The sequence below is a fragment of the Parus major genome, chromosome 4 (genome assembly GCF_001522545.3).
Source record: "Parus major isolate Abel chromosome 4, Parus_major1.1, whole genome shotgun sequence".
NCBI classification, from domain to species: domain Eukaryota; kingdom Metazoa; phylum Chordata; class Aves; order Passeriformes; family Paridae; genus Parus; species Parus major.
In genome coordinates, this window is record NC_031771.1 from 13113180 (window position 1) to 13126944 (window position 13765).

Genomic DNA, 13765 nt, shown 5'->3' on the forward strand with positions numbered 1-13765 from the left:
CAGAGGGAAGAGGAAGTTGGGAGAGGGAAGGATCAATGTAATAAAATAATGGCATGAATAATAAATCAAAACTGATGCAAAATGTACATTGACTGTACACAAAGATACTGCAGGGTGGTCAGAGAGACTCTTACTTGCTTGGCTTTAATGCTCCCGTTGCTGATCCAGTATCAAATTTTGGCATTTGCTGAAAGACCCTTCCCATTATATCTTCTATTTTTTTGGGGGAAGAGTCCAAAGCAGTAATAACATTTTTCTTCGAGGGGTAAACAGAGATGTGACTCTGACTCAGATCATGAAAAGACTTGCTCATAACTCTGGGTCTTTCCTCCCACAGACTCTTCTCATTCTTGTCCCTTGCAGAGCCAGGAAGTGGCTGGAAGAGCGAGAGCTCAGAGCAGGACAGTCTCTTAAGGATCTCTGCTTGGACAGACAGGGGTCGAACAGCGAGTCTGTTCAGAGTGCTGCTGGCCAGGCTGCCAGTGCTGATGGCTCGGCCCATGTTGAAGCCTTTGACAGAGTCTGCGTGAAGGTTCAGGCTCCTAAACGAAGCCCTTTCTGTGGAAATTTAAAAAACAAACAAACAAACAAAACACAAACAGTTGAAGTTATTCAGTAGAGCTAGTGTGACCACCTTGTGTAAAGAACATTTTTTAAACAGCCAACTCACACAAAATGTATTTTCTTGAGATGCTTAGCAGTATATACCATCATCAGAGATATATAAACACCTACCACGGAGTTTGCTCAGGAAGCAAAGTCTGGAGTTCATGACACTACACTAACCCAAAGTCCAAAAACACAGAATATCTGTCCTCTTATTAGCATGAAGACTCATGTTCCCTCTCAGGTTGGTGTGCCTTATACACAGGCACATCATCTCCTTCTGCAAAACAAATAATATCCTCAAGCCTAGTGACCTGGAAGACTACACTTCCTTTAATCTGCTTATAAAAGCCTTTTCCAGGATTTGAACAAATAGGGCTCCTCCACCACCACACTATTACATGCTACCAAACCTCCATCCATCATTGCTTTGTTTTCTCTGCACAAGCCCCTCCGCATTTACAGTACAGCTGCAAGGCCATGAGGGCTTGGAAGCATCTTTGCCCAGTTACAGAGCACCAGTCCACTCAGGTGCACTTAAGGACTTCCCCTGCCACAAACATTCTAGCACGAAACAGAAGGTGTTGACTGGGGTTTGCCAGACTTTTTGACTCATTAGCAAGGATCCCCTTAAGCAGCAGCAAGAAACAGGTCTTGGACTGTAATTAAATTAATGTCAGCTGAGTCGTGGGAACTGTCTGGGAGGATGTTCTTAGCTGAAAGCAAATTCATGATAATACATCTTAGCCTAAACCCTTCTTAATTCAGAACAAAGCTGAGCAGGGCTCCTTTCTATTACCCTAACTGCCTCCTTAGGCTAGCAGCTAAGTTCTTGTGGCTTGGCGCTCACACAGGAACTTGATAAGCTGTGGCAACTTGTTGGCTGGTTAGAGACTTTAAAGGAAATCAGGCCACCTGAACCCTTCATAAACTTCACTGATGTCTTGGAGTCAGGTCACAGGGAAGTCTCAGGAAAAGCAACCCTCCATTGCATATATATTTATGATTTAGGGTTAAGCAGTGGGTTTTTTCAACCCTACATACATGTAGGAAACAAGATGCTTTAGGAAGCTGCACTGGAAAAATTCTACTCTTTAGTACATTACCCACTAGGTTTAATGGTAAATACTGTGGCATTTAGAAAAGAGTCTATTTGACAATTGCAGCCTCAGTCCTGCCATTCCAAAAGACTTTACTGCCTCCAATACCTCAGGCAGGAATTAAGTGACACAGTACCTCCAGCTTCCTCAGTCACAGAGATGGTGAAGGTGTTTTTCTGTCCTTTCATCACTTGAATTAGTATACAACTACCACTTCCTTATCCACACCAAGCACCTCTTCTAGCCACAGCCAACAGACAACGTAAGCTACAGAAGAATGGTTTTGCCCAATCAAAGCAGAAATCCACAAATCCCAATTTCCTGACTCTGACAGAAGGCATCCATGACACCTGCACTTGCCATGTTCCCATCATGAGGAAGAGTACCCTAATAAAATATGCTGAGATCTTTCTCTTGACACTGTATTTACCCTCTGAGAACCTCAAACAGAAATTTTTATGGAATTCAGATGAATATGTTCACATCATTATCTATATTATATAGGATTTGGGCTTTTCAAACCTTCTTCCAATCCCACAACTGAAAAATCTCATGTGCTCAAAACTCATCATCTGTAAGGTTGACTTAACCCTTATTTCATTTTTTTTGTTTTTCCATATGCCCTTTCTGGAATGCCCTTTTCTTTACTGTTATGTATGTATTTTCTTTACTATTTTGCTGAGTGTCTCCAACTACCAGTTTTTACCAACATATTAAGGGTTTGATTTAGATTTAGTAAAGTTACGACAACAGCAAAATTTTTGTTTTGTTTTTACTTTTAATAGTCAGTGTTCTGGAGTTAACCATAATGCTGATTTGTTTGCATCTGATTACAAGTGATTGGTGGAATCTGGGACCTCTGATTTCCAAGTGATCTGCACTGCATAGAAGCAAACTATTGTTTTCCAGACTCCCACAGCACAACAGATACTCCATCTGTTAAGAGCAATCAAGTTTACCTAGCCAAGAAAGCCTTTCCTGCATTGCTTTTCTCTGCAATTCAGGATAAGCAAACTCTAAATCAGAGAATGGTACAAAGGCTTTAAGTCACTTGGTCATATTTCTTTGCCTGAAGTTGGCTGAGCCCAACAGAACAGAAAAAAAAGGTGGATAGTTGCCACATGCCTTTTCCCACTCCCACCGTTCCTCTTTTCCTTTTTTTTTTTAAATAAGAGGTGACAATATCCACAGTAATGGTGTCAAACTTCATCCCAGCTACACTAGTGGAAGTCTGGATTAACAGCAAGTGGAATGCAGACAGGTAACAGGAACAAAGAAAGCATGAGGAGGCAGACTGACCAAAACAGCACCTCCAGACCATGCTGAAGGCCAACCAGCCAAGTGAGCTCTGCTCCAAACAGCGAAGAAATTCATACAGAGGGTTTTTTTCAATGATTACATTAACCAATTAATATTTTCTATCTAAAAAGAATGCCTTTGCATTTTCTATTATGCACACAAATTATGGAAGAAATGGGAATTATGAAGGAAATGGGAATTATGAAGGAAATGGGAATTATGAAGGAAGCAGATTAGTATGTTGTTCCTTACCAGGTCCACCAAACATTAAGTGGAATAAAGACAACTGTACCCACAACTTAGAGATGGAGCATCATGGAATGCTCCCTATTTTACTCACACTCCCATGATCACACCATTAATTCCACATTATCAAACCAATCCCTTTCACATTAAGCAAAAGGTAAAAGTCCTGTTATTGAAATACCTTCAAGATACTTCTGAAAGAAAAGGCAAAAGTCTTTTTAATTAAAGAGGGAAGTACTATTAGTGACCTGGTTGTACATTCCTATTAGTTCAGAGGAGCTGCTGTGTGCCAGCTTTTCTGTGTTCTCCCACCTCCTTTCCCACCAAGAACAAAACCTAAACAAAATCTAAACAAACTTAGCTACTAGAGTCTCTATGTAGTATAAACCCTCCAAATGTAGTTCTACACATAAGCAGCACTCAGCAGAATTACTGAAACTCCACTTCAGTTTTTCTCCTTAGAAAAATACATATAGATTGCTAATAAGGACTAACACAGCATCACAGTCCTTACCAATGTCCTGAGTGTCTTGGTTGCTCTGCCTGGTTCTCATCTGTAACTGGAACTTATGCTGGGAAGAGCAGAGATGCAAAAGGTACTGGCAAGTCTTGCTATTGTCAGTCTGAAAGGCATGCTTGATGCCATCTGATGTGTTCTGCAAAGTTATTTTCTTCTTCTACACAATGGAGAAAGAAAAAAAAGTTGAAGACAAAATATTTCTTTTAGCCTACAAAGAATTCTGTATTTGCTTGTGCACAGTTACAACGTTCAAACTTGCCTGAAGCAAAATGCACTGATGGGAGAGATTTCTATTAAAATAGGAGCCAAAGGTAATGTGAGATTTATAAAGTAGCTCTTTAAAGCTACTCCTGGGCTAGATGAGAAGGTGCTTTATTATTTAATCTGTTACTGTTCGTGCTGAGTAATGACAACCAGAACTATTACATTTTGCAGGATGGGGTTTTCAAAGGCCTCTGAGGAAGTCACAAGGGATGCTGCCATTTAAAATAAAAATAACTAAATGCTGATCTAATTACAAAATCTTTCAGTTAATGTTCCAGGTCTTGAACTTATCTTTTTTAGAAACTTTTTAACTTGAATTTATCCATTTTAGTTAAAACCATCTCTCAGATGAAATAGGCTGTAACTTTTCAATGAAGTATCAGACAGAAGCACTGTTTCCAAAACCTATATAAAGGTAAGCTCAATTGAAGCTCAATGCCTCATTAAAAACTGACACATGATCACCATCTTATGGTGTATCCACTCAAGTTGGCTGGTGTTGTCCAGATCAAGTGTCAGCCTGTTATCTTTTATCATTTAACTTAACTACTCTTGGAAATATAACTTGGAAAGCAACATAGGTGCATCTCCTGATTATACTGAGTACTGGCGTTTGCCTCTACTCAGTCCTCTAACACAGGATTCTCAGTCTGGTGCTCCTTCACTATGCTTGTCCATGCAAGCATAGTGAAAATAAAACCTTTGAAACACAGAAACTCATATTTCAATCCCATAATATGACTGCCACACAACACAGTCAGACTATGCTGTAAAGTTGTAAATTGCAGCTTAATTTGCAAAAATAACCAACAAAAGACTCACAGTAACTGGAGACAACACACAACAACACAGAAAAGAGACCAACTTACACTAAAGGATATTTTCTTTGTCTCTCTCCATGGGAAGCGCAGTACAGGTGTGCGGGCACCATTGTGAACTTCAAAAATGACAACTCCTTTGCAGCACACCCCCAGAAGGATTCCTGTTTGGGATCTCTTCTCAGGCAGCACGTGATGAAGGTGAACCCCATATTCTGTGAGCCTCTGACACAACTGCACAGATCAATGCAATGAAACTTCTATGAGTATGAGTTTAGGGCCATTACAAGTTTTCATACCACTATACGAATGCTATATAGCGCTCCATAAATGTTTTCACGTGTGTATATAATTGTATGGATTTTACCAAAAATAATCTGCTCTGCCTGGTGATTCCACTTATAGTTTACAGCTATTGTGAGAGATACACATCAGCTGAGGGTTTTAAGGCTTGGTAGTACCTCTTGACCTGCCAGGCTAGAGCAGACAAACCCAATGTTTATTAAAATCAAGCAGGAAAAGCATAAACAGAGAACACATCTGAGTAAATCAAACTTGCACAAAGCAGTTGTTAGCAGGGAATTGTAACTAGACAGATGCACTTGTTCTTCACACATTTTCTAAAAGCAGAATTAAATTAACACTGCAATTCTGTGATCATATGAAGTTATCACATGCAGTTTCATTTGCTTTGCACTCTTAGTTATTCACCCCTGTTGTCTCTTCAGTACTGTGTAAGGGACTGATGGAATGAATCAAACAAAGGAATCTAACTGCTTCCCCCACCACACCCCCAGCCATTCTAGGTTTTAACTAGGATCATGTCCCCTACTTTGTTCTCTGTGGATAAGTTACAAGAACATTTCCATAAAACAAGCAACAGACTTGGAATGGACAAAGTCAACTGAGTGCCTCTTCCATCACTTACTCAGAGATGGTGGAACTGTAGTGTGGCTGTGGAATTACAGTGTAATGGTTATTTGGTGTTTCAAAAGCAATCCTTTGCTCCCTGAACTGATTTTGATCGAGGGAGAACCTGATTATTATCCCAGGAGCAAACACCTTAATTAGATTTCTCAATGGGTCCTCCAAATATATCTGTGGATAATGGCTTTCCTATCATCTTACATAGAACCTGCACAAAAAATTCTCCTTGGTAATGCTTCTGGCTTGCTTCATACCAAGCATCACATGCAGTATTAGCTGTAATGATTTTTTTTGTAATTTATAGGCTTTTGCTCTCTATAGAAAGCACAAAACACATGGGGAATACAGGGTGTGCTGCCTCATAAACACAGCTTCCTTTAGAGCAAACACAGGACCAGGAGATGCTTTTAGCTGGCTTGAGCTAGGACTACTGATTGGAAAAAATGAGAGAACTTCCCATCTGTTACGATTTCTTTTGGCTTGTTATGATGTGTCTTTTGGACAAAATCTTTTCAGCTTTCTTCCTTTCAGTATTACTCAGAGCCTGAGTTGTTTTACGGTGCTTTCACCTGAAGTCCATGCACCCATATTCCAACAAGGGAGTTCTTAAGCCACAGATGAAGGAAGCCAACTGCTGCCCACTGACCTTCAGAAATTCTAACTCTGTCTCTTTTTCAGAAGCACCCACATAAGTGCTGTGCAGTTTTGGCAGCTCTTCCTTGACGTAGGACAGATCCAGTTTCTCCATCACTCTTGCTGGGACATAATGTTCTAGTCTGAAGTAGGACAAGCCGTGCACCTGCAACACAAAACACAAAACATTTTTGTGATGGCACCTCCATACACTGCCCTATGAGCCCAACTGAAGCACAAACATCCATTTTTACAAACAACTGTACATTACAATTCAGAGGATCATAAGATTCTGAGTAAGGGGAGGGAATCACAATCTCCATCTTGACCCACTGTTTTCATATCAGTTTCTCCATTTTCAAGCCTGACTCTACTTCCACTGACAAAAAAAAGGCTTTAACACACAGATCTTGCACTGAATACCACAACTAACTGTGTCAGACTTCAGGAACACCTGCTCACAGTAAAACCTGCCAAGAGCTTATCAGCTGAGCTTCCAGTCTGGGGTGGAGCTGCAGAGAACATGTGGCACATCACAGTCCAGTCTTTAATGAAGCAGCAAGATCACAGCTAAACAAGATCAAAGGTGAAATTGATGATGTACCTCTGCCTGATAATCTCCATACTCAGCCTGGAGAGCTAGAGATGCTAATAATAAGGCTGTCTCATCATCACAGTGCATCCTGTCTTCTAGGATGTCCTTCCGCAACTGCAGGTAGTACTGGTGACAGGTCAGCGCATGTCTACAACAGGAATATAAAACAAAACCATGAAAAAAAACCACACACCACCTCTGGCACCCCAGTACTGATTAATACTCAATTTCCATCCATAAATTCAGGGCTTTAGGGGCAATAAAAAATTTCATACACTCACTGTATGAGACTGACATCATCCACAAAAAACTTTATGCGAAAAAACAGAGTGAAGTTGACAGGAGGCTTGTTCTTCTTCTTCGGTTCTTCTTTCCATCCTTCTGGAGCTACTTTACTTAGCTTTATGTCAGGATCCACGAAGAAAAACTCATTGTCTGCCACAAACATTAAAAAGAAGCACAAGGGTAAAAGCATGAAAACCAAGTATTTGCACCAGCTGGAGGATAAAGACCAGATCTATAACTCTGAAACTGGGCATCAAACAGCAAAGTTTTCCCTTGACACACAATGACTTAATAAGCCCAATATGTCTTAAAGAGGTAAGGGCAGAAGAAATAATTTAGCAGTTATTCTTACCTCTTAAAGTAGCCAATCCAAAGAAGTGATGCTCCACCAAGCCAATATGGGCAACTACCATATCAAAGACATCTTTACATATTGTTTTGGTGTCACAGGTCAGCTCCAGCTTCTGCCCACTCAGAAGCATCACACTTACTTTTCGCCTGGTGTCATCACTCTTGCCTTTCTTAGTCTGCAATTTGTAAAATGAAATCTCTCAACGTTCACACTTGTGATAAAAACACATTTGTTGGTTTAAACCAACATACTTCTTCTGCCACAGATGGCTGAACAGCCCCTTTCTTACCAAGATAGATTTCGGTAGATCCAAGGAGATGAATGGCTCAATCGTCATTTTCACAAACTCTGGGCCAAAGAAATTCTGCAAATCACAAGAGAGTATCAATGAACACTGTGTTATTGGAACAACAGGCTGAGGCACAGTCAACTCTTGCCCTGCAAATGCAAAAGAGGGACCAAAGGCTAAAATTCGGCAATTGTCTGCTACCTACTCTGTATTGTATGCAAATTATCTTCACAAAAACCTCTTAAGGGTTGGGAGACAGAGAGGGGAACCAACCTGGTTAGTTAAAGCCTACATGAACTAACTCATCTTAATGTGATGGACTGGAGACAGATACAGGAATTAGTACCCTGTACTAGGGCAGCAAGTTCCTGAGTCTTGTTTCAAGTTTTCCCATCTTTACTTAAAAAAACCCCAACAAAATCCAGTTCACTGCAAGTAGCAGCAGAGGGCATCAAGCCATCATCTATTCTACACAAAAGACACTGTTTACCTATACATCTCTGTCTCCCTCTTTGTGTGTAATTCTGTATTTCATCCACATACCAAGACAGCTGGGAGATCAAAAGGGATTTGCACAGGGATTTGGGTGAACTTATGAGCCAAATGAATCCTCTCTCTCTTTACCTTCCCAACTTTTTCATTTAATAACCTCTGATGCTGGCGGGGCATATCCACATTCCATGAAGTGAAATGCAAATGAAGTGGCTGAAAACACCACAGAATAGAGGAGAAAACCTATGCCTTACCTTTGTTAGGGTGCTATACTGTTTAATTGATGCAATTGTCGAGCCTTGCTGTCTGTTTTAGCATCTCTTGATGCCACTTTAGGCTCTGTAGCCACTAATGCCACAAAATCTCAGAAGTTTTACCCTGTGAAAGTAGGCCAACACCACACACCTGGTTTCATCTGCTGATGACTGCTTATTACAGGACCTGGTTTATGAGTCCCACATACGAAAGTTTCAGTCGAGACACTGCTCTGTTTCAATGAAAACAAGAGTTCACCTGAGCTCAGGGCATTACCCTCAGTTTTCTTTGTGTCATGGCTGTTTCCAGGGCTATTTCCCTCAGCGGGTCTCTGGTGATATCAAGCATTGAGGATCTGATTGCATCCCCTGGGTAGAGGTTGGGCCGGGACTGCCTCAGAGCCATCCTAGCTTGCAGTTGCATCATTTCTTCTTCCTGGCGCTTCAGCATCACTTCTTGACTTATTAGTTTGCCTTCAAACGGTGCTTCATGCTGCCTGTGGGACAGTCAGAGGGGCTGACAGATTAGCAGGTATGCCTAAAACATTCTGCTGCTTTAAGCACTTCCCCAAGTGGAAACCCAGAGCACACCACCAGTCATCAAGTACTGCATTAAAGACATTTACTCAGCAGCCAGGAGGTTGTCTCTGTGCAGCAATCCATCACTGTAGAAAATAAGCAAACACACCAGGTTTCTGCAGCTGCCCGCAGAGCTGTCACATTTATTTGTATGAAAACAAAGGCTCAGCTGCAGTCTGAAAAAATACTCAACACTACAAACCCAGAGAATCAGTGCAAAATAAGTAGATGCACAAGAAGAAGGAAAGTATTAATGCTTTGCAAATATCTTAATTTCTGTGTTCATGTGGGGACTGTGAAAAAGGCATGCTCAAAAACATGTCATTAAAGAAAAAACTGAAATAATAGTGTACTTTCTCCACATAAATACTGCTTCAACACTTTCTGTTTGCATGAGCCTGATATTTATTCCCTGATTTCTCCTGAGAATTAGTACAACTTGAAATATTTACATTAAAATGTTATGTAGTAACATCCTATATACTAAAGTATTCTAAATATCACACACTAATGTTTCCGTAATCTTATTTTGCTGAAAATTGTTTTATTGTTGGTTTTTTTTTTAAATTCCCAAGAATGGCCTGGCTGATATAGTCACCCCAATAACTAAATTAAGAGTCTAAATTTATAATCTGAGGGAAAAAATGAAAAAAACAAATAAAAAATGCATCAGTATTTAAAAAAACCCACAGCAACACATCTGCAACTTCTTTTCTGCAAGTATTTATACCAAACATCCTATCAAATTTATTCCTTACATAAGGAAGGAAATTCACATCCAGTTTGGATAAACAAAAGCCATTTTTGAGTTGAAAAATAAAATAGATAGAATAGGAAAAGTGAACAACTGAGAAATCCAAGAAAAATAAAATCGACTTCCACTCCCCTTCCCTCTGTCCCATGCTCACAGAAAAATACCTTCAAACCCTGAACTAAACAAAAACCATTCGAGCCTTCTGTAGAAATCCTAAACCAAGAAAATACAATGTTCTCTCCCTGTTAACATAATATACAGAGGCAATTCTTAAACAAAAATGGACAGAGAAAACTAAGGTGTCTTTCATGAAAAAAGCTCATTTTTTTGGCAATTCTAAACTGTGTGCTAAGTATACCACCCAAACTGAGTAATGAAAAACATGAAAAAGCAAAGAAAATATTTAGAAGCCTGGGTATCACTGCAGGCAGGTTTAGAAATAAACATAAATACAGAGTAATTCTGCACTGAGTGACCCAGGGCCCTTTGTGGTAAGGTAATATACAGACTTTAAAAAAATACATTAAATTTATATACCTACTTCCTAGGAGAACCTAAAGATATATTTGATGAGTGACAAATCTGTTAATAAACTAAGAGAAAAACACACCTGTCCAAGACAGTACACTTATATATGCTAAACCATTAGATGTGACTGCAAATTTTATTTCCATCTTTTTACAACATTACTAACAAATACCAATACTTTTAATACTAAAGTGTCATTGGTTAGCATACAAAACCAGCCTTAAAATAAGAAGAGCTAAATATAAGAAGAGAACAATGCTGAATTTCCTCAAAGGCAATTTCAGGGAAGATACAGAGTAGTTAATGAACAAATGTATTAATGTAAACCTTTCCCCTCTGTGTATTAATGTAATCCTTTCCCCTGTGCAGGACTTTCATAGCATTTTTCCCCCTTCTCCCTCCTCTGTTTTTTTTCTACAAAAGACTGAATAACATGGACCAAAAAGGACAAAGAAATGAGAAAAGGCTTCAGACCTGCCAACACATGCTCATGCTTAGCTTTTCACCATGAGGAAACATGTTAGGATCAACATATATGGGAATATTGACAAAACCCTAAGTTAAATACACCCACAAGCACCCTTCAGATCAAGGTCTAAGGATGGGCTCTGAAATAAAACAAAAACAAATACTTTCTGAACATAAATATCTATGAATTATCAAAGACATTTGAAAAAGACATGTTGCAACTGGCTCCATCCACAAACTTGTTACTGTGAAAACACCTACTGCGAAAACCTTGCCTTTTTTAAAACATATAGCCCTGTGCAACAGAAGCAATGAGAAGTTTTTATCGTTAGGTTGGTTTTGTTATTTCTGTTGACATCTATTAATTTCTCTGAAAATTGGGGTGGTTGTGGGTTGTCCATGGAGGAACCTCAAAAACCTAAGGGTTTAAAAATTTTCCTGTCTTAGTACATAAGCATAAGCACCAAACATAAATCTGCATGTTTCAGCATCCTGGGTCAGTACAATTAACTCTGGCTTGGTCTGACTGCCAGTTTTTATGGGGAGCAACAAGATTCAGTCTTTATGTTCCAAGACAAGGAATACACCTCTCCCACAGAAAATGAAATACTTTTGAAATGTACAGGAGAGTTCATTTGTGAAGTTCTGAATATGCCAGTGTCATTACTGAAAAAAAAATAGAAAAATAAAAAAAGTCTAAATTACATTCCTAACAGATAGCATCACAGAAGTGTGTGTTGTGTGGTGCTTCATCAGACAAGTACTTGGCTGCTACTCTGTATTTTCATCAGTGTCTGACTGCAAACCAGAATCTCACAGCTGCTTATTAACTGCAGATGGTAGGGGAGCACAAACCTGGAAGGCTGACACTTGGGGGGAAAAAAAACAAAGGGAAGTGAATTCTCTCTTCACCTGGTGTACTTACCAAGAAATTAGCAGGTATTGGATCAGAGAAGGAAGTTGGAAGAAAGGAAGCAGGTAGGCATTCCCTAATGATTAGTGCAGTGGGAAGGTCAGGAATAGACTGAGAAAGATGGATGCCTTTTGGTAAGGTAGGAAGGATATGAAAATGAAATCTACTGGAAGGAAAAGGCAACAGAAGGAAGAGATCCATGTCAGCTGCTGCTCCTAGAGAGAAAAAGGAAGAAATAGTAAAGGAAGAAAAAGAAAACAAAAGAAAAAAAAGGAAAAAAAAACAAGGAATACAAAAAGCAGAGAGGGAACAAGACACAAGCCACTTGCCACAATGCATTCCAAGAAGCTTAAAGGATAACAACAGTCACAGACCACGAGAAGGGTAATACTGAATGTCTATGGCTTCTGCTAATTTAACATCAGGCCAGCCCACACAAACAGCACAAGCTGCATCTTCTGATAACTCTGAACAGCTCTGCTGCTTCTTTTAAAAGAAACCTCGCTCAAATCCAAATCCTCCTATTTGACTTACAACCTAATTTCATCAGGATAATTAACCAGACTGGCTCTAAGAATATGTCACAGAAACAGTAAAACTAATATGTACTGAAGTACAGATGGTATCTCTTGAGTGCAAGAGAGACACTGAAACATACTCCCAAGTGCTGATGGAATTTAAGTTATGGATTAAGTTGCATATACTTCCCCAAACCCTGGAATCAAATGACCAGCCAAAGCATGTAAACTCTGAGATCCAGGCCCTTGGAGCCACTTGTTATCACCAGTTTTACTTGAGACCTGAGGTTTCTGAAGTTATAAAAGCCACGGTGTTTTGCAAAACAGGACATTTTAAAGCAGCAACATGCAATGTCCTGGATAAAAAGATAAAGTTACTTTCTTAGAAATCCCCCATTTAACTAACTACCATCTTGGATGGAATTCCTTTTACATTTGTTAGCATTGGAATCTTTCAAGAGCTGCTGCAGAAAGACAGAGAGAGCACACTGTTTTCTATTCAGCTTGTATTATTAACAGAGCTATAACCTAAACGTTACTACAGGACTGAATTATGCTTGTGGCTGCTGTCCTGTTTCTCAGTAGGTCTGAAAAAAAATCTAGTTAAAGCAGTTGGCAGCCTTCTTTTTTCATCTTAGATATATGTACTGTCTGGTAGTTACATCAATAAAAAAACCCAAACTTGTTCACCTATAAAAATGGGTGAACAATTATGAAAATCAGTAAATAACTACCTGTGATACCCTACCACGATATTTTTGTGCAAGTGTAGTGGTATCAGAGTGGAGGCCAAGGATACAGGAGATTAAAAGAAAATACTAAAAAATACTTAAAAATAATAAAAAATAGTTACATACAGGTAAAATTCATTCCATTGCTAAGTACAACAGGTAAGTCTATGCTGTGCTTGCAAAACATATTTTCCTTCTAGATTTCACACATACAGAAATTACATCCATGAAAGGTACCAGCCTTAACAGAGTAATACATAACAGTGTGAAACAAACCATGAGAAACTATGCACTGCTTTACCTCAGCATTTTCACTTGCATAATAGGCCCGATTCATTTACAACAATGACTCATTTACAATGTGACTCATTTACATACCACATACTACTTTCTGTTTCTGAAATACTTTGTAAATAGAAACAAAAGTTCTCTATCAGCATCCGCAAATTACTGCCGGTTTATTTGGAAGCATAACTCTGGTGCTGAATGGGCAATTTCCTGGGTTCAAGGCAAAGGAGAATGAAGATTGGCTTCGCAGTTATCACCAAAATAATAATAAAAAAGAGGTGACTAAGTTAAGACAATAACTTAAGA

General features: G+C 39.3%; 1 protein-coding gene across 8 annotated transcripts in view; it reads right to left on the minus strand.

The window, feature by feature from the left end:
* The window catches only part of PTPN13 (protein tyrosine phosphatase non-receptor type 13), a 111568-nt gene that overhangs the window by 30088 nt on the left and 67715 nt on the right, over positions 1–13765 (minus strand). For 7 of the 8 annotated variants that reach the window (XM_015625376.3, XM_015625375.3, XM_015625372.3 and 4 more), the window contains 9 exons: positions 8958–9177; positions 7935–8009; positions 7646–7820; positions 7290–7443; positions 7018–7156; positions 6427–6579; positions 4905–5087; positions 3766–3928; positions 135–558 (listed from right to left, as the gene is read on the minus strand). In XM_015625376.3, coding sequence (XP_015480862.1) covers positions 135–558; positions 3766–3928; positions 4905–5087; positions 6427–6579; positions 7018–7156; positions 7290–7443; positions 7646–7820; positions 7935–8009; positions 8958–9177 — 1686 coding nt within the window. Of the gene's footprint in view, positions 1–134; positions 559–3765; positions 3929–4904; positions 5088–6426; positions 6580–7017; positions 7157–7289; positions 7444–7645; positions 7821–7934; positions 8010–8957; positions 9178–11934; positions 12127–13765 lie in introns of those variants that run through there. The other variant, XM_015625380.1, reaches the window with a different exon arrangement.